Below are 21,852 nucleotides of genomic sequence, written 5' to 3'. Positions count from 1 at the left end.
ACAAAAAACAAACTACCAAATAAAAAGACAGTTTTAAGAGATTTTTTTGTTTTTAATTTGCTTTAAAGCGATTCACGTAGAATATAGATTTTTAGGGACATATATCAGTTTTGTAAAGAGCCACCAGCTTGTGTGATTACCTAAATGTTTCCCTCTGAATTTTAATTTTATATTCTGTCAAAAGAATAAAAATGGAAGACAAGATTTTACTTTTTTTCTTTTCCCCAGTGGTCAACAGTGAAGCCACAGATAAATGTATAAATATTTGTAAATTTAAGTCAAGGAAAAGGAAACCTGAATTATTCTGAATTATAACCACAAGCACCACACCCTCCACTGAACAGTGGAGCAGGACCTCTCATGTAATGTCTGATTATTTTACACAAAATATAACATGCCCATGGATTCATGAATCATTGTGTAGCCAAGGACCTTTTAAATAATAACCATTACAAAGTATTAAATGTAAGCACATCTCTGGGGTGGGGGGGATACATGAAACACATCTGAAACCGGTACCTTCAGCCTGAGTATCTTAATTTGAGGAGCAGCCTTCAGATATTTAAGAGAACGATGCAGATTTAGAGGATTATGAGGAAATTAATTCTATTCCAGGAAATAGATATGACCTTGACTACACTGTAAGAAGTCTGAGAGGGCTGATGCTGAAAGCCAAGCAGGATCATCTGTAATCTCAATGAGTTTAAATGTTATGTAGTTGTGTGCAGCAGCTACACATCTAAAAAAAAAGCCCCATTTTGACCCAGGCTGGACTCGGTGGGAAGGAGAAACTAAAAAGGGCAGAGTTCATTAACAGCAGAGCCACAAGCCTGGATCGACTGTATGCCAACACACAAATCCTAGCAGCGGAGGCGCCCTGATTTGGAAAATTACTAGCTAGAGCAGCAGCCAAATGTTAAGAAATTTACCACAGAAAACTATTAAAACTGTTATAAAAGATACCAGCACTTTTACATTCTGCTTTGTTCAATTGTTCTGACTCAGAAATCTAGAAATATACAGTATGAGTGAGTGAACAGGGCCAGCTCAGCTGAAACAATGAGCTGATTTCCTCCACTTTATTTCCCGTCAGCAGGTTGCTAAAATATTTCTGCTTTGGCACAGAGTCCTTACAGTATTTTTGATGGGTTATGTTAATTTTGAATTTATTATTCCCAACAAATCTTTGAGATTTGCAGTCAAGTTTTGCTGAATGGCACATTTCCTCTCCCAGTTATTTTACAATACCTGTTAGCCTGGTAATCCACACAGCAGCTCCCTACCACCAGTTTTATGTTGTGGTTGCAAACAGCTGCACGGAGGAAAGAAAGTAAAATATGTTTAAAAAAAAAAGAAAAGAATCTCCAGTGTAAAACAGGAACCTGAAAGACTCTATTCATCTGTCTCCTGTCTTTCAAAGCTATTCCCTGGTCAGTCTGCTAAGTTTTTATGACTGAGGTAGGTTCTCTTTATCCATGGACAAAACAAAATTAAAAGAACCCAAAATGTAAATTTTTAAACTTCTATCACACTTGAGATATTTCTGCCAGGCCCTTCCAAATTACTCACATCTTCTCGTTTTTACTATTTCACCTTCACCCTAAATCTTCTAATTTTACCTTGTCAGACAAAAGTCAGATGCAAACACTAACCTGTGGCTAAAAGAGCCCGTAGCTGAAGTCTATACAAAGAAATATGGACAGAGGGAATAGTCTGGAAAGAGAGGAGTAAGAAATGGAGGAGGTGGTGGTGGTGGGGTGCTAAATCCAGTCGGCCTCTTTAAAAGTGGCAGGTTGGTACTCGCTGCGAGGAGCCGACTGGCCAAAAAGAGCTGCTTCCAGAAATGTGCAGTGCAAAGACACAATCCTTGTCACTCTAAGCTGAAGAGTCATCGACAGAGCATATCTGAGTGTTTGTGTTGTCTGGATTTATTCTAGAGCTGCTAAAAAGGCTCTGATATTTGAGGAGTGGGGAGGGTTGTTGCATCTAGGGGATTACCGTGTTCCTGTCCTCGGTTTCGTGAAGTCCCCTGCAGCTCTGCGAGTCAGTTTGTGAGGGGACAAAGCTGCAGGGTCAGTAGGCAGTGACCAGGTCCTTGTCGAAGTTGTATCGACCTCTCTTAGGGGTGGGACTGTCGGCGCTGTCCTCAGTGTCCTCACTGTCCCCTTCAGCCCCTCCTCCCTCCTCCTCAGAGGAGGAGTCTAGAGTTAGATCTACCACTGCACCTCCTCCTGGTGCCCCTGTGGGTCCTGCCGCGACTCCAGTCGCCCCCAGTGAACTGCTTCCAGATCTGCCCGTCAGACTGGTGCTGCTGTGGGCTGGCGAATGTCCGTTTGCTTCAGGAATGCCTGCAGGAAGAACTACCGTTTTTAAAAATGTATATCTTTAGGAAACTTTAATTCTATTCAAGTACAGTGCAACAAAATACCATGTGTTCCCACATTTAGGATGAGAAGGTTTGACACTTACATATATCAACAACAGGGTACTCTGGTGTGTTGCTGCGTTCTCTTTCCCTCTCCCGCTCCTTCTCATCTTTGATGGGTCGCCAGGAGCCATCTGTTAAGTACTCGATCTCCTCGATGTCCTCACTTGTCTCTTTCAGAATCTCCGATAATAACCTGAAACACACAGAGCTTGACTAAGACGTCTCCAAAAAAATCAGGCATAAATGAAAAGAGAAACCAAAGTAATCAATTAAAGACAGAGTTTCTCAATAGTTTACTTCAAAGAATGCAAATAACTGCACAGTCCAAGTGAAACGCAATGCTTTTTGTTTCGGAGAAAGTGAAAGGAGTGCAAGCGAGACTTGAGTTTAGATCTTGGAATTTGTGGGAAATTATACGTTTGAATTGTTGTGGATCAAATATTTCACCCTAAAACAGTTTATTTTTTACAGAATTAAGTTCAGGCGGATCTCTTTTTTCCCTTAACTTTCCTAAAAAAGTGCCATTGTGTCAACTTCTACTCATAAGGTTTAGAAAAATTTGATTATGAACAACTGTCTTAATGTCACATCACAGCATTTTACTCAGCTTGAGATCCAGACTTCAGTCCTATTCACACAGGATTAGTTTTACCTAGGGACCACATGTAATAAATAAATTACTCCCCAACGTCTGCTTTTTATGTGGCGCATTCGCACCGGATAACCAAATCCTGAGAATTAGCTGAAATTTACAATTATCTTCTGGATGTGATGTTGACGCGCTGCGTTGTCACGACTGGGCCGGTCCATAATAATGTGCTTAATGTGCGGACCGGGTCGGTCTCAGGCTTTGGTGTAGTTTTACGAATCAGTACTAAAGAAAACTAAAGAATGCACAATATAAAATAGTTCTGATGCATGCTCAATAATCCAGGTAGAAAAATCCAAAAAAGTTCAATCTGGTCCTCTGGACATTCAAAGTTTTTTTTTTTTTTTGAATGTCCAGAGGACCAGATTGAACTTTTTTGGAATATAAAATAAAGATTAATCTACTTGTTGAAGAGGAGGCAGGTCCGACTGTCCGGTTTAAGAGGTAAAAAAAAGCCACGTTAAGCTCAGAAGGACAGCTGTCAGCGGCCGCGCACGTCCACTGACTCGCCGGTTGAAATGGACTTGCGACCTATCCAGGGTGTCCCCCCGCCTCTCGCACAGTGATGGCTGGACATGAGCACCAGCGACCCCCGCTACCCGAAAAGGAAGAAGCGGGTAAATATAATGGATGGATGGATCAGCTGATCACCGGCTGCATGCTCCACACCTGCCGTCATCTGCGGTGAAGAAAGTAGCCGCATCTACAAAAGCCGAAGCGAGCAGCGCGTTCATTTAAAATAGCCTTGCTCTATATTTTTCTAAATGATTTTGCGTAAACAAAAACGCCTCATTACGTATCAGATCCCTCCCATTTCTGTCCAAATCACAGAGATGCCTATTCACATTGGATTAGTTTTATTACAGGGCCTCGGAGTTCAGCAAAATATAGTAGGTAATTTGCGGGGGAATTTTCACTTGACAAATTACTGACATGGCCAATTCGCACGGGATTAACAACACAGACAATCTCCGTAATTATTACAATTAGCATGTGGTCCCTAGGTAAAACTAATCCCGTGCAAATAGGGCTTTAGACTACTTCAGTATTTTTTATTAGTGAAGTTTGCAGACATATAGCTTTTGGGTCATTCACAATATCTCAGCACATTAAACAGCTGGACCCCAGGATAAATTTACCAAAACATCCACTCCTAAGGAGAGTGGATGTTTGCTGAACTGTCTTGAATATTTCACATGCAAATTGTCCTTTTTTATAGCCTTTTTACAGTGATCAGGTAATCTAGTTTATGTGACCCCTGGTGGCAAAATGAGTTGGAATGAGCACAGGCTTCAGTGCAAAATTAGTAAAAAAAATATTGATTTTTGCTGTCATTAAGATTGGCATAAAAATGAGTCCATAAAGACACCATCTAGTGATCCCAGTAACTAAAACATGTGATCTTCCTAATCTAGCTGTAAAGTGAAGTTTTGCAACAGGCATTTCTTCAGAAATAATTATTTTACTTACAATCTTTTTTATTTCCTTTAAAATTCACTATTCTCTCTGCCGGTTCCTCCAGAACCAGAAAATAATTTTGTATGTTTGGTGTTATTATGAAGCTGGGGCATTTCCACTTTTATGCATATCAGGCTGGAATACCTAATGACATCATTCCAGACCAATAAAATTTGTTTTCAAATTGGCACTCTTGTAAACAAAATTAGCTCATAGCTAGCTAGGTGGTAAGTCGTCAAATCTCAAACTACTATTTTGAACGTCTGAGATGGAGAATTTGAAAATAATATTAACTGCATGTAGAAAAACATCCTCATTGTGAGTCAGAACATGTATGAGCCACTCAGCTTTAGTTGTTTGTCTAAGGTTGTATTTGTCATAATTATCATAAAAAAGTTCAATATAAATTAATAAATTAAGTGAGAACCAGATTGTTTTCTTATTCTCTGCTAACCACAAATTTTTAAACTGAAATTTGTGTGTCGTTATTCTTTAACAAAGTAGTAAAATCTGACAAGGTGCTCTTCAACGTTTAGAAACTACTCAGTAAAAGTAAAACTATAATAATTTGCAGTGCTGGCAAAACTTGTTGAGCCTTTGAGTTCATTTATTACAAGGTTCTCTACACGTGACAACTTGTTTATCAGCCCCTCAACAAACAAAAGGAGTCAGGAGTTTTGGCTTTTAGTCAGCAGTAAGTGCAAAAAAACAGAATAACTACTTTATAATTTTCAAAACATCCAACCCTTTTATCGTAAAACAACACACTCCACAGCTCAATATTAAAAATAAACTGACTTAAACAAAAGGACATATACAAATCTAAGTAAATTGTAAAAAGCAGCAGAAAATGCTGCAGGGGTGGCACATCTTCCTACCCATCAATGGTGAGCAGCTCAAAGGGAGCAGGCTTGTCGCAGACGGGGCAAGTCCACGTGGGCTTCTTCTCATTCATCTGCAGGAAGAAGACTGCGTCGAAGCACTGAAGATGGGCGCAAGTTAAAACTCTGCACGGCACACCGAGTCGCATCTTCACCAGCTGGGAAGACACGAAGACAGAGGACGATGCAAATTAAATTCTTCATGAACACTGATCAGGTTCGATTTAATGGTGATGCTTACTGGACAGATTAAAGAGACTCTGAGGCCGGTGGTCGCAATTTCGCTCTCAGGATCAAATCGAAGTTTATCTTGAACTGCAAGAGAATCATGGGAAAATACCCGAGCGGTCACAATAAGCTGCAGTACATAAATAAACGTTACTTCTACAAATCAACATGGAGAAAATGTAGTAAATGGCTCATTTTGAACATTATAAGTGTTGAGTTCACTTACTGCGTTCACGACAGCGTTCTGGATTTTCAACAGAGCAGAGCTTTAGCTGGTTGAAGAGGTCTGCTGCGGTGAAGACCCTCACTAGATACACCGCGACAGAGTAACGCTGGAAACAGATTTACACTGGAGTTTTAAAGGAAGTTACCACAGTTTAACAGAATGAATTACAGTGAAAACACAATTTTAACTTATGTTGGACAATGCTATTTAAAATAAAGGTAGAGTCATGCACAATAACAACAGATTATATTGAACACAGACAAAACCTTAAGTGACATTAGAAGAATAAAGCAATTTTTTCTCTTAAAAATCAAAAGTGTGCATGTTTCACCACACACAGCTCAGGGGGACCTCTGAAACACACAAGTCCCAGCATGCCTTGGTGCTCTGTGGAATCTACCAGCTTTAGTCTCACATACAGCTCTGAGGTTCAGCTTTTGGATCTGACCTTGCCAAAGTTTCCCCAGGTGATGGTGACTCTGTTAGCAACACTGGAGAGATGCAACCAAGGTGTGATGTTTATGGGGCGACAGGGACGACGTGGTTCAACTCCTGGTTTATTAGAAGGGTAATATCCCTGTAAACACACAAACACACAGTGAAAAATAAAACCATCAGTCACAAAGTCCTATATTCTAACTTGTTACTACTTTCAACCAGTGATAAAACCAGAGTATTACAACACATTACTCAGCACAAAAACCAAAGTATGTGATTTGAACAGAATTGTCCGAACGAATGAAACGTCCATCAGTGGCTCAGAAGAACAGCTCTTCAGTGTTTCCTCTACCATTATACAAGCGGGGCGCCCCGCCCTGTCAACAGAACCAAGCACCCTGGCTACCGAACCGAACTGGGCGCATACACCCCACTACCACCCACCCACCCACGTCGGCACTGACGTAGCACTAAGCTAGCGGCGCGCAATACAGGCGTGTTAGCTAAAAAGCTAAAGGCAGCGCTCACGCTGCCTCTTCCCTCACACTGCCTCTTCCCTCACACTGACCCCCCACCTGAAAACTGTTGATACAAACTGTCAGGGGAATTTAGGTAAAGGCCATGGATGTTATCATTAACTAAGGTTAAATTAATGTAGAACCACGTGTGAGGTCAAGAGTCTTGTCTACTCGGAGAGGAGCCAGCAGGCGCCCGATGAACTGCCTGCACATAACGTAACAGCTGACGCCTCCACATCTGTGTGCTGGGAAGCAGAGGTTGTCTTGACCTCGTCTCTGATAAGCGTTATGGCAGCACGACGACTCAGTGGTTAGCACTGTTGCCTCACAGCAAGAAGGTCCTGGGTTCAATCCCCGATTGGACCTGGGGCCTTTCTGTGTGGAGTTTGAATGTTCTTCTCGTGCTTGCGTGGGTTTTCTCCGGGTACTCCGGTTCCTCCCACAGAGCAAAAACATGCATGTTAGGCTGCCTTCACATCCAGGCCTCCCTTGCGAAAGAGATCCGTGATCTAAAAGGGATTTGCCTGGTTAAATAAAGGTTAATAATAAATAAATTATAAAAACACACTCCTTTATACTGTCTGTGGGCAGACCTTACAACCAGAGCTTCAATGTAACATCTGTGTAATCTGTAATAATGTGTGTTAACCCCCTTGCAAGGAGTAAACTGGGTTGAAAAGTCTAATGAGATGAAGACAGGATAATTAAATTATCCATCACAAACAGCGCACAGCTCAGACGTGTGACGTGACTTGCAAAATTTAAAAACGAGATGTGTATAGTGGCGTGAATGTGACCAAGTAAAAAGAAGATGAAAAACACCATGTGGTGAACGTGCATTATTATTTGAATTTTGTATTATTATTATTATTTGTATTATTATAGTATTTATCTGGAGCAAGCATGAAGGCAACAGTGGAAAGGAAAAACTCCCTCATGAGGAAGAAACCTCCAGCAGAACCAGGATCAGGACAAGCGGCCACCTGCTAACCAACCTCTATTGTGCGGAGTGAGGGCAACCTGCATGTGCATATAGCTTACAGAAAACTCAGCTTTATAACTCGAACCCCTCACTCCCTGTTCTTTGAAATGAGAATGAGAAAGCTCCTCGGATGAGAAGTGAAACATCTTCAGCTACAAAATAAAGTCCAGTTGTTTTTGTCTTTAACTTCTTTTTTTTTTGATTTACCATGTCCTGGATGACTGAGAATCTTCACCAGCATTTTGTGACAATAATTATGAGTGTGATTAATTTGCATACAATAATTAAAAGAAAAAATTGGAAATAGTTTTATACTTACTGAGAACCAAATGTGTAATCAAGCAACTGCTGATCATGTTTAGACATATCTATATCTATCAAGGGCGTCAGAAGCATCGGTAATGTGGGGGGGACACAATGATGTGTGTAGGTGTGTGCACGCTAAAACGTGTACACCAGTGAACAAAAAAGCAACATTTCACCTAGATTTCCTTTAATTCTACACATTTAAAGCACGTTTCTCACCAAGTTTGTGTAAATTCAGCAGTGGATTTTAAAGACATTTTAACTTTAATACACTTTAATACAGAGCGTCAGGTCGGCACTATTTGTGTTTATAGATGAATAAAAAACATCACCACTGGACTTTACTTGTGTTCAACACTACTCATCTAAATGATGTTTCTCACAAAGCTTGAGGACAATAAGGTGTGGGGGTTTTATAGACATTTCAACTTTAATGCACCTGAACACATCACGTCTCTTACACCTGCAGCTTCTTACAGTGTCACAGTTACTGCTAAGCTAAGATGCTACGTAGCGCTCCACTTCTCTCCTCCTAACCATGAATATATGTTTATGATTTGGGCCAAGTACCGAACCGAGGTTATTTTATAGCACCGACCGAACTGGTCGGTGTATGGATTGAAATGTCACTCTTTTTTTCAGTGTCAAGTTTCCGTATTGGCTGTAACGTGTCATGTGGTTTCAGCACGCAGGCAAGTAAAACACCAGACATATGACAAACAGACTACGTGTTTACACCCAGAGCTGTATAGAGCTGAAGTACCTAATCTATGTCTAATGTACGTCTATGGTGCTGGTGACGCCCACAGACGGGGTTCACGTGTGCAGCGCATGTTGTCGAATGGCTTCAATTTATGAGCAGAAAGTTGCTCCGTGTTTTTCTGCAAGGAGAGAGGACAGCAGCCTCCTCCTCCTCTCACCATTAGTCAGACTGTGAGTGTTAGAGAGCATGAACAGCCTGATTCATTATCTCCACGACTGGACTCCTCTTTATCAAAGAACTCCGAAGATGGAGCCGTGTCTGGGATTTCAGCTGGTAAGTTTACGTTTGTTAATGTTACTGCAGCTTAATGCATGCATCGTGGTGGGTTAAACTAGAATCCATGTAACGCTAACTTTTTAAGATATTAGTGTGTAAATTTATTTTATGGGCATCTATGTAGCTAGCTAAAATCAGAAGCTAACTAAAGATTGACAGTAATAGATAAAGTTTAGCTTGTAAAAATTTGCTCATCCATCTAGTAAGCTGCTTAAACAGTTCACTAATGTTCACTGTTCATGTTCTCCTCACAGGAGCCTCTGACCCTGTGAGGAGGACAGAGAAAAGAAAAGTGAGGTGGGGGCCACAGGACAGTCAAACTTTGTTGTTTGCTGCCTTTTTCTACAGTGGAGGCTGCATGGTGGAGGTAAGCAAACTGTAAAGGATTTTGTTGACCAGTTAAACTTTTATCTCTCAGCCTAGATAATGGTTTTTGAGCAATAATAACACAACCATGTCATTGTTGATGTTTTGTTATAATGTCATTAGGGAGATGATCAGAGCTCTAAACCCCAGAGAACCACAGAGAAGATTCAGGAAGAGACACAGAGGTGCAGATGTCTGCCATCAACCCTAACCTCAGTGAATCCAGTGACCTGGTGGTGGAATGTGAGGGACACTATGCCAGTGCTGTCAAACTGGCAATCAGGTATCTGTGTGTGCAACAAGCATCATCCACACCCTCAGAGTAAATATTTTCTACTGCTGGAGACACCATCAGCCAGGAACGGGCTTGTTTGTGTCCAGAGAAAGCAGACATGTTGATTTTTCTGAAGAAAACCTGTTAAGTGAAAATGTCCTCAGTGTGTAGCAGTGAGCATTAGACACTGACGTGTCACTGGTTTGTAACTGTTCTTTTGACCTGAAAATTGTTTATTTTTATGTAAGAAAACTGCTTAGAATAGAAAAATACCTACGTTAAAAAATAAAACTCTTTTTGTTAGAATCAATATTAATTACAAAATTGGTACCAAAAAAAGAACCGCCCAGGAACCGACACCAAAGAGAAGGTACTGACACCGGTACCGATAATTTTTTTTAGAAAGGTACCCAGCCCCATTTATGAACAAACCCCCTGGTCAACAACTGCCCGCACTAAGCTCGCTAAACTGGCGAGCGAGCAACACAGATGTGTCTCCATCTCCTCCATCTGTGAGCGTTCTCTGCCGAGGCAGGAGACTCAGTGAGTTGGAGGTAACCAGGAAAACCTGGAGTGGAGTTTTAGTGGCTTGAGTATTCTCCTATTAATCAAGTGGAATGGATTCGTTCATGAAGAAAGAGAAACTGCGCCAACTGTATTAATGTTTATAGTAAAAGTGTGTGTGTTTGGGGGGGGGGGGGAACGAGGGGAGACATGTCCCCTTCACATATAATGGTTGCGATGCCTATGATTATATATATATATAATTTAATGTTTATTAGTGGTTATGGCTTGTGATGGACATTTTTGTTTTTGTTAAAAAAGAGAAATAAATAACTGCAAATGAGTTCTCAAGGCTCAGTGAGCCTAACCTGTATAAATAAAGGTTGAATGAATGAAAAACCACAAAAGGTGGGGTGAAATGCAGTCAAGAGCTCAGATAGGAATGAAACAAACAAAAGCCATCAAACAACACAGACCACATGTTGTATGAAAGGATCTACCAAAACCCAACAGAGGAATAAACAGTTTTTGCCTCATACTGTGACGCAGTGGCTTATAACAGAGGAATTCAACCCACCGGTACGTGACAGTAGGACTGGTTCACTTTGACAGCAATGTTTGGAGGATACTGGTCTTCTTGAATGCCAACAGCGTCAGAGTAACAGATTCTGCAAGGAAAAAAACAATATGAAAAATAAATCATTTTGCTTTAAGAATGAGATTCTTTGGGATCACTTGAAGATTTCAGAAAAGCAGATTGTTAGTTATCTGGGAACCAACCTGAGAACCACTTGGATTGATCGCATTCCTGGACGAAGTTCACTAAAAGTAGACAAGATTGTTTTTTTTAAATAAACATCTGTTTTCTATTTTTAAATCAGATCAGCTGTGCAAAACAATTGCTGTGAATCTAACATGAAATTTTCAACAAGTTACCTGGCATTTCTGAGCTGGTCTGCTTGGTTTGGTGTCAGTTCAAAGATGCACTGACTGTCTTGTAGTTTTTCATTGTTATGGGAAACTGTAAAGGACAAAATCCATTTAAAATAGCACAGATATCAATGAGAACAAAATATACAGGAGAACACGAAAGCAACAAAAGGAAAGTACTCAGATCTGTCGGTGGCAGCAGTGTCTCTAAGGTTTGGTAGAAGGGCAGAGGAGTCAGCTTGACCTCTGCTCGTGGGGCAAGGAGCGGTTTCGAAATCCCATTGAGGTAGTCTGTGCCCTGTGAGGTGGTGGTGGTGGAGGAGCTGAGAGATGTGTATGGAACTGGAAGTCCATCAGGACGCCGCGCTGGCAGCCAACCAGATGCTTTGGGGAAGCGTGACTCATACAGCTGCCTGACATTCTTCAGCAGTTCTGGGCTGTATTCCGTCTGCACTAGCCTCAGAGCTCGCCCCACCAGGTCCTGCTTCAGGCCACTTTTGCTGCGACCCATTGAGGCCAGCAGCGTCTGCAGGTCTGAAACCCGGAAACTTTTCACCATGTTCTAAAAGATGGGGATAGAAGGAAATAAGCAAATTACAAAGGGGATTTAGCATGTAAAGAAAACACCAACTATAGAACAATAATCTGAATCCACACACTACAAACTTTTGATTTCATAAACCCACCTGAACGGATACAGACACCAAACTGACATTTAAACCCTAATTACTGCCACAGAGATAAATGTTCAAATTTCTCTGATTTAACTTCATGAACTTCATTAGTTGTATATTAGTTTGTTTTTAGACTTAACGTTTCGTTAACTTTAAAATGTCACCAGTCCAGACAAAATAAAAGCAAAATATAATTTACTGAAAAGTTGTAAAAATTGTCTAAAATGTGAAAATTCACATCTGCAAATGTTCATTTGTTTGAACCCTAATTTATGGGACAAAAGTATAAAAAAAATGTATTTTCTTTGAGTTGCAAAATATAAATACTGTATAGCTAAAATGTGTAACAATAAAGAAATATGGAAAAACTGAATATTTACTAATGTGATACATCACCTATCTTTTATACTGCGCTAACAATGTAGGTGTTGAAGACCATAATTATTCCCTACATAGAAGAAACATCTGTTTTGAGCTGCTCAAAAGGCTGTAGCTATTATTGTTTAATTCCCCTTTTCATGTTACACAACATAACTTCAACAGGAATAAGATCTGCAGGGAGGCCAGTCGTGACCACACACTTGTCCCCATGTTTTACATATTCACATATTTATGCCAAGTTTTCTTTGTGATGTAAAATACGACAGTGCTAGTCTAGAAGACTCTCCAAAGATTTGTCAGAACGTTTATGGTTCATAACCCTTCTGTGCCAGCCAAAAGACGTCACAAATGTTAGGCATTTTCTTTTTAAATAATATTCTGTTGTTACAAACATAATGCCCAGTTTGATGATATTGACAGGTATTCAGTTTATCCTAAATGCCAGTCTAACAAGTGTAAAAATGAGCATTGGATGCTCATGCTACTGCAAGATAACTAGTTAAATGCACACTGAATTTTTGGTAAAAACATCCTGCATCTGTTTACATAAAGGAAAGCAGCAACTGAAAATTATGCATCAGCTTCAAGTGGTGTCTCATTGTGTAGATAAGTGCTTTAACAGTTGTGATTTTAAATTAAGGGCAAAGGGGATACTGAACATGTAGCAGTAGCACAAAGAAATGAGATTTAGTCTTTGTGTAAACAAAATCACACTGTTGTTAGTTCTACAGAATGAAGTTTGGCATTCTTCTTGTTAGGAGAAACTATCCGTCTCTCATCAATGATTTCTTCATGCATGTGCAAGGTATCCAAGCAATGTACATTGATGCAGCTCCAATCTATCAAAGACTGTTTTCTAATTGTCAGATAACAGCCGACATGGTCTGTCTCGTAAGTTTGCACAGAAAACTCTTGGTGTTTTTGTGCCGAGTACATACACGTTTACATATCAACTCTGGATGCAGTGGTGGATTGTGTGTAAAAAGGGTTTACTGTGAGATTCTATAACATATAGCTTTAGTGATCACATTTTGAACACAAAGCCTTAGGTGTATGTTTCTTTTATAGACAGTCTCAACACCCCCACCATGTCCTCAGTTAATTTCTTAAACTTTACAGAACAATGTTACTTTTACAGTAAATTGTTTTAACTTGTAAGTACTTCTTTGTTTCATTTAGAGTACATACTTCTTTGTTTCATTTTGAGTACGTACTTCTTTGTTTCATTTTGAGTACGTACTTCTTTGTTTCATTTTGAGTATATGTTATGTGTCCAGCTGGCATTAAATTACATTTTAACATTTTAAAGGCGGTAAAACTAATATGGCAAGATGGACACTAAAATTTATGTTTTATATATAATTTTAAGGTATTTTAAACGAACATTCAAACAAATCAACTAACATATTTAAGATCTTATTTCTGAAAATGAGATTTCTATTGTGACACTTAAGTACAACGGCTACATTTGCTTGTCTTAAGGAGCACACATTGTACATAAACTTGAGCATTCAACACAAACCGTTTCATAACTACAAAATATTTTATGTGATTCATTAAGATCTACAGAAGCTTGAAATTGTCTTCCAATTTTTATTAAGGTCACACCATTTCTTATTTTGAATAACTTGTGACTGCAAAAAATTCGGCAGCAAAAATCAAAATGTACTGTACAAGTACAACTTACAAATTGTTGCTTTTCATCCACAGAAAAACAAACAAACAAAAAAAACAATAGAAAAGAAAGGGCATCAGTTTAGGATGCCTTCTGGACGCCTCCCTGGTGAGGTGTTCCGGACACGTCCCACCGGAAGGAGGCCCAGAGGAAGACCCAGGACACGCTGGAGGGACTATGTTTCTCAGCTGGCCTGGGAACGCCTCGGGATTCCCCCGGAAGAGCTGGCCCAAGTGGCAGGGGAGAGGGAAGTCTGGGCCTCCCTACTTAGGCTGCTACCCCCGCGACCCGACCCCGGATAAGCGGAAGAAAATGGATGGATGGATGGATGGATGAAAAGAAAGAAAAACCTTCAAACAATTAAAAAGGATTAAAGTCTTAAAAACAAAACTACATATTCAAAATACTATGTTGAAGAAAACAATTGCATTGTACAATGTTATCTAGGGGTCCACATATTAATTTAGAAATATTTTTGGTTATCAACCAGATATGAAAACACCATGTAATAACCTGGATGAATCCATTTATGTTCCTAAAGAAATGAAGGCAGTAATTTGCAGAAAAACTCCTCTAATATAATATAGTTGCAATGACAATTTTATATATATATATATATATATATATATATATATATATATAAAGACACCATATTAATGCGTTTTGAAGAAACAATTCTGATATTTTATCAGTATTAATAGTTTATTAGTCTATACTAGTAAGCATTGAGATTTAGCTTGAGCATTTACAAATGAAACTGTTTGCAGTGTTTACAGCTGAAAAAGAAGCGAAAAATAAACAAGTGCAGATGTTTATGGACTGAACACATCTGCACAGTAAAATGAGCCACGTGAAATGCACAGAAAACACTTGCGGTGGCTTAAAAGTCTAATAAATGCAACTTCTTATTGTTTACTTCTATACAGACACAACTCCATTAACCTGCTCCAATAAGACAACACATACACCCACTTAAAGATGTGTATTAAAAGGAACAAGAATCGATTTAAAATGAAGCCCAGAGACTTTGACAGGCTCAGCCTGCGGGACAACAATGACGGAGTTGCGTCTGTTTAAATGTGCTCACCGGGGTCTGTTTACCATTTACTGTACGAGCTGTCACCTGAAGTCGATAATGTAGAAATGTACTCAGTCTCAGCTCAACACCATTAAAAGGTCAGCATTGCTAAAAGGCTCACCTCGACTACAGAAAAGACTGTCGGCATTCAGTCATGACTACTTACATTTTGACAGGTGCACAGCTCCACAAAGAAAACAGCCAACTACACGTGGATTTTAACGTAAACATCGGCGCTAAATGATGACATGCGGGAAAATACAGTGATTGAACCCCCCAGCCGCTTATATTATGGCATCATTCAATTTCGTTGTCTTCCCTCACAGCCACTTTCAGGCTAGTTAACTTAGCACCGCACAGGCTAGTTCTTTTCGTCGTGAATACACTGCACCACATTTAGGATAGCACAAACGCTTAAAAGTACCCGTACCCAACCCCAGACATCCCATCAGCGGAGTGACTTTCAGCTTCCACTCCGGGACTCATTTTTCATCAAATGAAAGCCCACCAAGCTTCACCTACCATCGCCTCCACCAGTTCGGCCGCCATCTTCGTGCAGCGGTACCGCGAGAGTCACAAATGACGACTAGTCGTTCACCAATGAAACGCTGAGCCTGTTTGATTGACGGGCACGTTTGTCCAATGAGAACGCAGCATCTCGCAGCGTTCCGAAGGCTACGTTAAAAACAGGCGGGAATAATAGTTTTTAAAGTTACAGTGCACATTTAAAAAAATACTCACAGGCAGGTCTCTTTTCCAAATTAGGCCTCAGTGTTTATTATTTACACCACGTGTCGAAATATTAACAAATTTAAGATTTTTTGGCTTTATAATGTTGAGTTATTTTGAATTCATGTGTTAAGTGTTGGTGAAATTTAACTTTGGTGTAAAGCTTGGGGTGTCAAGTGGCTGGGGTAGCATGGTGCGTTCAAATCCTCTCCGAGCAACATATTCCATTTCGGGTTTTAGAACCTGCCGCCACAAATGGTGCTAATGCTTTGTTTGAGGTCGGTTCATAATTAAGGTGAAATTAACAATGAAATAAAACACACTCATGTCCTTGTTCAGGCCAATTCAAACCCATTTACAGTGCAAATGTGAATTTGAGATGAAAATTAAGTATGGCTAAGAATATTGTCAGAAATGCACGTTCCAAACGGTGATCCAGTTCTGTTTTTCAAGGAACACCGTGCGTGTGCATGCACGAGGAACAACCTCGTGGAAACAGAAAAATCAATGCGGGGATCATGCAGCATCATGTAATAATGCGGTGTGTCTTGTTTCGGCTTCACCTACGATGTAAATTGTCAACAAAAAAGGATGAATTGTCACAAGTACATCTAACTTTGCTATTCTTCAAAATTATAATTTTTTGATTAACTTCAGTTATATTTAACAAATGTAAAATTATTTTATTTACCTACTTATGTATTTGTTTTTAGTTTACACATCTCACACTCAAATGTAGCTTTGTGTGTTATCTACAGTAAATAATATTGTTTTGTTAAAGTTAGTTTAAACATTCTATTTTTGTAATGGAACATAAATTTGCACAGGAAATGTGAATAGGGAAATAAAAAAAAATAAAAAAAAAATCCCAAAGAGGTACCAAATTGGTCCTTTTTATTTTCAGCACTTCGTTTTCTCGTTTCATAGTTTAAACAGAAGAGGGCAACATGGTTCATGGTTTGAACTGACGCTGACTGAATTCCTCTTCTTGGTTGATTCGACAAAACAAAGCAGTTTTATTATTACTATTTATTGTATACTGTAAGTTGTAACCTTTCTTCACTAGTGTGACAATTATACCATATTCTGAGGTTTTTCTTTACACCCCCACAGATAGGTTAATGGATAATATTTAATATTTATATATGTATTATATATGTATATTTAATATTATTCAGAGCCAGAAGAACATCAAATACAGAAGTATATGAATGTGGATAATTTTCCGTTTCACATAGAACATTAACTAAAAATGTTGAAGTGTGTAACTTCACTTAAGTATTTGATTTGTGAATATACAAGAAGAACGTGATCTTTGGCTTCAGTTGATACATTTTATTTAAAACTGTAAGTTTAAATACAGTTGTTTTAGGCATTCTTATAGTTTGTCAAAAAAAGCATATATAAATACCAACAAACAATAAAATAAAACCCCAACATAAAAAAACAACCCTTTGACTGAATTTAGCCGCTAAAACAAAATAAGCATATATAGCGTTAAAAGACAATATATAATTAATGTCACTGGCAGTGCAAAATAAAAAAATGACAATTTTTTCACAGCTATTTTATTTCGCCTTAAACATCAAAATAAACCATTTTTTATTGACAACAATGCACACCAACAGACGTTACTTAGTCTTTGGTTTGGTTTACATACCAATACACCAAAGAAGGCTTTTTGAAGTTGTTAATCAAAGCAAATAAGTTATTGTTAACCCCCCCACGCTGAGTTATTGAACAAAATATGTAACAATAAATATTAATTTCCTATATGAAGATTTAATAAATTTCTTGGTTTATATTTATTTAATTATATGCACATTATAGCTAGAAAAAAATCTAGCATGAAAGATGAAAAACTAATATTCATTTGCTAATAAGAAAAATGCATAGATAGATAGATAGATAGATAGATAGATAGATAGATAGATAGATAGATAGATAGATAGATAGATAGATAGATAGCATCCAGTAGCATGCTCTAATTATACAGAAAAAAGACACAAATTTGGAAAAAGACAACATGCACATGCTACATTCACAATTAACCTATAAATCAATAAAAAAACCACTTGTAAAAATGGTAATAAATGTCATAAAAATGCAATTGATAAAATTTTCATATCAGAAGCAGAAAATCATTTGCCACACATGCATTTGTGTGTTAATTTGTAACTCTTGCTGGTGCAATGAAGAGAAATGACTGAACTCCAAATCACTGCTCGGCCCAGTAAGTTGTGCATTGTTGTAATTGTTGTCTTTGGACAAGATCCCATGCAAAACTAGTCAAACATGATAACTGAGGGTCTTTGATTCCACTGTATTCAGCCTACGTCTTTCTAAATCTTGAGTGTTTAATCTCCCGTAATTACAAAGATTTGCTAAGGTTAATAAAAAATAATCCGCCTCAATTGAGACCCCCTACCTGGACATCCGCTGTGCCGTCTTTGCCCCTTTCTGTGAGGGATAAGTTCACAGTCATATAAATAGAGACGCAACTTCACTTCACAACTGTGAAGCACAATGCAGAGAGAGGTTTTTATTTGCAGGGTTTTTTTCTAGAGAGACCAAAAACGTAAATTTTTTTTTTTTCTTCTTCTTCTTTGAACAAACAGCGCAGGCGTGTTTGGTCTTTAAAACTGACGTCATTTAGGTCGCATATGTGTCAGGCGTGAGCGCATCAAGGTTAACAACAGGTTAAAGGCTCATCTTTATCTGTGATCTTGTCAACAGTAAGGCTTCGGCGAAAGATTCAAGTGGCACTGACGCGCTTATTTATTAAGGGTCCTATTTTTGAAGAAAAAGAAGGAGCCATGCTGCAGAACTCAGAATCACGCTTCTGAGAAGACTTTTTAAAAACATTTTTATTTGCTAAACAATCAGCGTGGAGACAAAGACACACCTGCAATGAGTCAAAAATCTCTTAATTCGGAAATGAAAATGGAGAGCAGAAGCAGCCGCATTGGAAACAGAGACAGGCTTGGACTGAGCTTTACTATTGATTACCTTCTGTTCAATGGAGGGGTCAAAGGTTCTACAGTAGAAGTGACAGGAAGTAGTGCGGCAGAACAGACAGAAAAGGACACGCTAAACCATCAGGATCCTAAACGCGAAGAGGTGGAGATTCATTGTCAGACATCAGGGAAGCAATCCAAGAAGTCAGAGGCGGGCGATGACAAAAGTAATACCCAAGAAGAGGAGTGTGATGAAGAACAACAAGAGGAGGGGGAGGAGGAAGTGACCACCACCACAACCTGTACGAACTCTGATTCAGAGAAATCCGAGGACAAACCCAACCAGTCATACATCGCACTCATCTCCAAGGCGATCCTGGCGTCTGAGGTGAAGAAACTGCTGCTGTGTGACATCTACCAGTGGATCATGGACCACTACCCTTACTTCAAGAGTAAGGTACGTTCATACCAATTCACACGTTTTTCTATCCACGTGAGAAAGAAATCAAGACATTTATGGAGACAGTTGTACTGTAGTTGTGAAGGAAGGTGGAAGTTAAACTTGATAGTTAACACAAAGTAAATCGAGTAACGTCAGTGTGCATGTCGTCGCATATACATCAATTAGTCACCAAACGATGGCAGAACCTGTGTCTTATGCGATGCGACCTAGTTGGCCCAGGCAATCAGTCTGAGTGGTTAGGCTATTAGGTCCTCGTAGGGACAGAAGATGATCTTGTTGGCAAATTCACAAATAAAGTAATCCTGTTGCTAGGCTTCAAAGTGTCTCTGCCTTCACCAGGTGTGACAACAGATTGGAAGTCGCCTATAGTGGATTAAAGCTGATCGCTAGCTGATGTGCTGAAAAGGTAACGCAGGGTGTTGTGTGCCACTGCGATCATACAAACTCTTGACACACAAACGAGCATGCTGCCAACAACAGGAAAGGGTGCCATAGTAAAGCGGATCACTGATACTTAAGTTATCGTCCAATCAGGAGCCGTTGTTGTTTCAGTCCTGTTTGCTCTCAGGTTATAGCCTAATTTCTAAAAAAAATATTTCTCTCGCTCCAACAGGATAAAAACTGGAGGAACAGCGTGCGCCACAACTTGTCCCTCAATGACTGCTTCATCAAAGCGGGTCGAAGCGACAACGGTAAAGGCCACTTCTGGGCGATTCACCCGGCCAACTATCAGGACTTCTCTAAAGGGGACTACCATTGTCGGAGGGCACGGAGAAGGGCACGGAGGGTGGCAGGACAGCTCCGCCTGGCCTCCCTGACCTCCCCCTACCACCCTGCAACCACCCTTACACACCGCCCTCACAGGATGACCTGTTGGTGCTGTCCTCAGGCCCCCACATTTCCTTTGCCTTGTCTGGCTCCCAGACTCTACTGGCCGTGGTCCAACATGCATCCACAAGTCGGTCTTCACCTGGGCCTGAATGCCTCTGTACCCTGAAAGTGTTTGTATTATAGTGTGATAATTACTGTAGGGCAACACTACAATCGTATTTGTTATTATTTATATTTTTTAATAGTCTAATGTTAAAATGGAACCCGATTTGGTCAAGTGTGTGTCATTGTATTCTTTATTTCAAATATTAGGTCATTAAAAATGTCAAGATCATAAAGCTGCTGCACTTCATTTTTAATGTTTGTAAAATATATTGTGATATTGCAATAAATTATTATTTTAGCACCATTTTTTCACCTCTGCTGCTTAATTCTTTTTTTAAAAAGATGTGATTAAGTTTTTTTTTTTTAAATTAATTTATTTTTTACTTATTTTTATTGAAAATTTCTTAGAACAGTTACAGTGTAGAAGTGCATCCTTAAACAATGGGTACATTTCCAGGGTTCTCATTAGTGGTGTATTTGTCCTATAATAAGTTCATTTGTCCCATTTTTTTTTTTTTTTTTACAAAATTGCACCTCTTGAGTCTTGATTTATGAGTTTTTCCATTGTAAATGTCTCTTCCACAGTGCACAGCCACTGCTCCATGGTCTGTGGATCCACTCTGTGCCACATTCTTGATGGCTTTTTTACTTGCTGTTAACAATATTTTAAAAAGGTATTCATCCTCTTTTTATATTACGTATATTATGTGTAAGATTTCCCAGATAAAGTGTTTTACATGTTTTGGGTATCTCATATCCCAGTATTTTTCTCAAGCTAAGCCATATTTTATCCCAATATCCTTTTGTTTTTTGACAAGTCCAAAGTGTTTGGTTTTTGATCGTTAAATTTAACAGGATGAACTGCATCAGAGGCTCCGCAAACACATCAGAACCAATTTGCGAGTGTGTATGTGTGTGTACGGATTTTGCTAAAAGTGAGCCCACTGGTTACACACCACCCGGTGATGGATGATAATTAGTTAAAGCTGTCGGGATGCAAAATCCTGAGAACATTAAGAGACTAAAATTGGGCTTTCCAAAGCCGGCTCCATAAGGAAATGAGGCCAGATAATCTCTGCAATCCTACATAGTTTCAAGGAATAGGAAGCTTATCACACTGTGTAATCTGCAGCCGCTGCTGTAAAAAGATGGAGGTGGGGGGTGCGGGTGGTCTTGGAAGGAAGCAGCGGAAAAAGGAAGGAGGTACACAAAGTGTGGGGGGGGGATAGATTTTATTTAGAGAGCTGGGAGTACATTTACGAGACTGTGCAAAACATCTGAACACATAAACACATAAAAGTCAAAATAATTAAAATATACAACTCATTTCCATCGGGAGGTCAATAAATTATCATTCTGTTCTGTTCTATTCTTTAGAAGAGACATAAACTTGAAATGACGATGCTAGTTTTTGTGAGAGACAATGAATGTTAAGACGTCCCCATATCATTAAACGTATTATTCATTTAATAGTTGTAAAATTTTACAAATGAGGAATTTCAATGCCATTTTGCAAAGGAATGCAAGATATCTCTGTTTTTTTTTTTAATTTCCAAATATATTCAATACTTTAATTTGGGTTTGGATTAGAAACTACTGAATATAGTTGTAATTACAAACGATAAATTGTGTCAGTGTGAGTGTTATAGATGTGAGCATTTCTGGCTCTGTGGCTGGAGTTAACTGTTTTTAAAACAGCTTCAACATATTAATAAACCTCCTTACATTGTTA

At 39.1% G+C, this 21,852-nt stretch overlaps 2 protein-coding genes across 2 annotated transcripts; one reads left to right on the top strand and one right to left on the bottom strand.

Annotated features, from left to right (window-relative positions):
- Positions 1 to 1,428: 1,428 nt before the first annotated feature.
- pias4a (protein inhibitor of activated STAT, 4a) lies at positions 1,429 to 15,604 on the bottom strand. The gene is made up of 11 exons (XM_037674783.1): positions 15,558 to 15,604; positions 11,408 to 11,789; positions 11,234 to 11,318; positions 11,078 to 11,119; positions 10,875 to 10,965; positions 6,319 to 6,447; positions 5,871 to 5,976; positions 5,658 to 5,731; positions 5,414 to 5,574; positions 2,470 to 2,621; positions 1,429 to 2,348 (listed from the first exon to the last, which is right to left on the bottom strand). The coding sequence occupies exons 1-11, from the start codon at positions 15,582 to 15,584 to the stop codon at positions 2,074 to 2,076; spliced, it is 1,524 nt and encodes a 507-aa protein (XP_037530711.1). The 5' UTR covers positions 15,585 to 15,604; the 3' UTR covers positions 1,429 to 2,073.
- A 2,888-nt stretch (positions 15,605 to 18,492) lies between these two features.
- Positions 18,493 to 20,181, top strand: foxq2 (forkhead box Q2). Its single transcript, XM_037674782.1, has 2 exons — positions 18,493 to 19,178; positions 19,798 to 20,181. Exons 1-2 carry the CDS (start codon positions 18,675 to 18,677, stop codon positions 20,179 to 20,181), a joined length of 888 nt encoding a protein of 295 aa, XP_037530710.1. The 5' UTR covers positions 18,493 to 18,674.
- The last annotated feature ends 1,671 nt before the right edge of the window (positions 20,182 to 21,852 follow it).

This window comes from Nematolebias whitei, chromosome 3 (genome assembly GCF_014905685.2).
Source record: "Nematolebias whitei isolate Nwh7 chromosome 3, NemWhi1, whole genome shotgun sequence".
Lineage (NCBI taxonomy): Eukaryota > Metazoa > Chordata > Actinopteri > Cyprinodontiformes > Rivulidae > Nematolebias > Nematolebias whitei.
The sequence above is the reverse complement of the archived record's forward strand: the minus strand, read 5'-3'. Positions and strand labels throughout refer to the sequence as shown.

Excerpts from the sequence above, each read along its gene's own strand:
- pias4a (XM_037674783.1), bottom strand. The coding sequence starts at position 15,584 with ATGGCGGCCGAACTGGTGGAGGCGATG. Across the intron at positions 11,790-15,557 it reads CCGAACTGGTGGAGGCGATG|AACATGGTGAAAAGTTTCCG; the intron begins GTAGGTGAAGCT and ends CCCATCTTTTAG. Across the intron at positions 2,622-5,413 it reads GAGCTGCTCACCATTGATGG|GTTATTATCGGAGATTCTGA; the intron begins GTAGGAAGATGT and ends TGTGTGTTTCAG.
- foxq2 (XM_037674782.1), top strand. The coding sequence starts at position 18,675 with ATGAGTCAAAAATCTCTTAATTCGGAAATGAAAATGGAGAGCAGAAGC. Across the intron at positions 19,179-19,797 it reads ACCCTTACTTCAAGAGTAAG|GATAAAAACTGGAGGAACAG; the intron begins GTACGTTCATAC and ends TCGCTCCAACAG.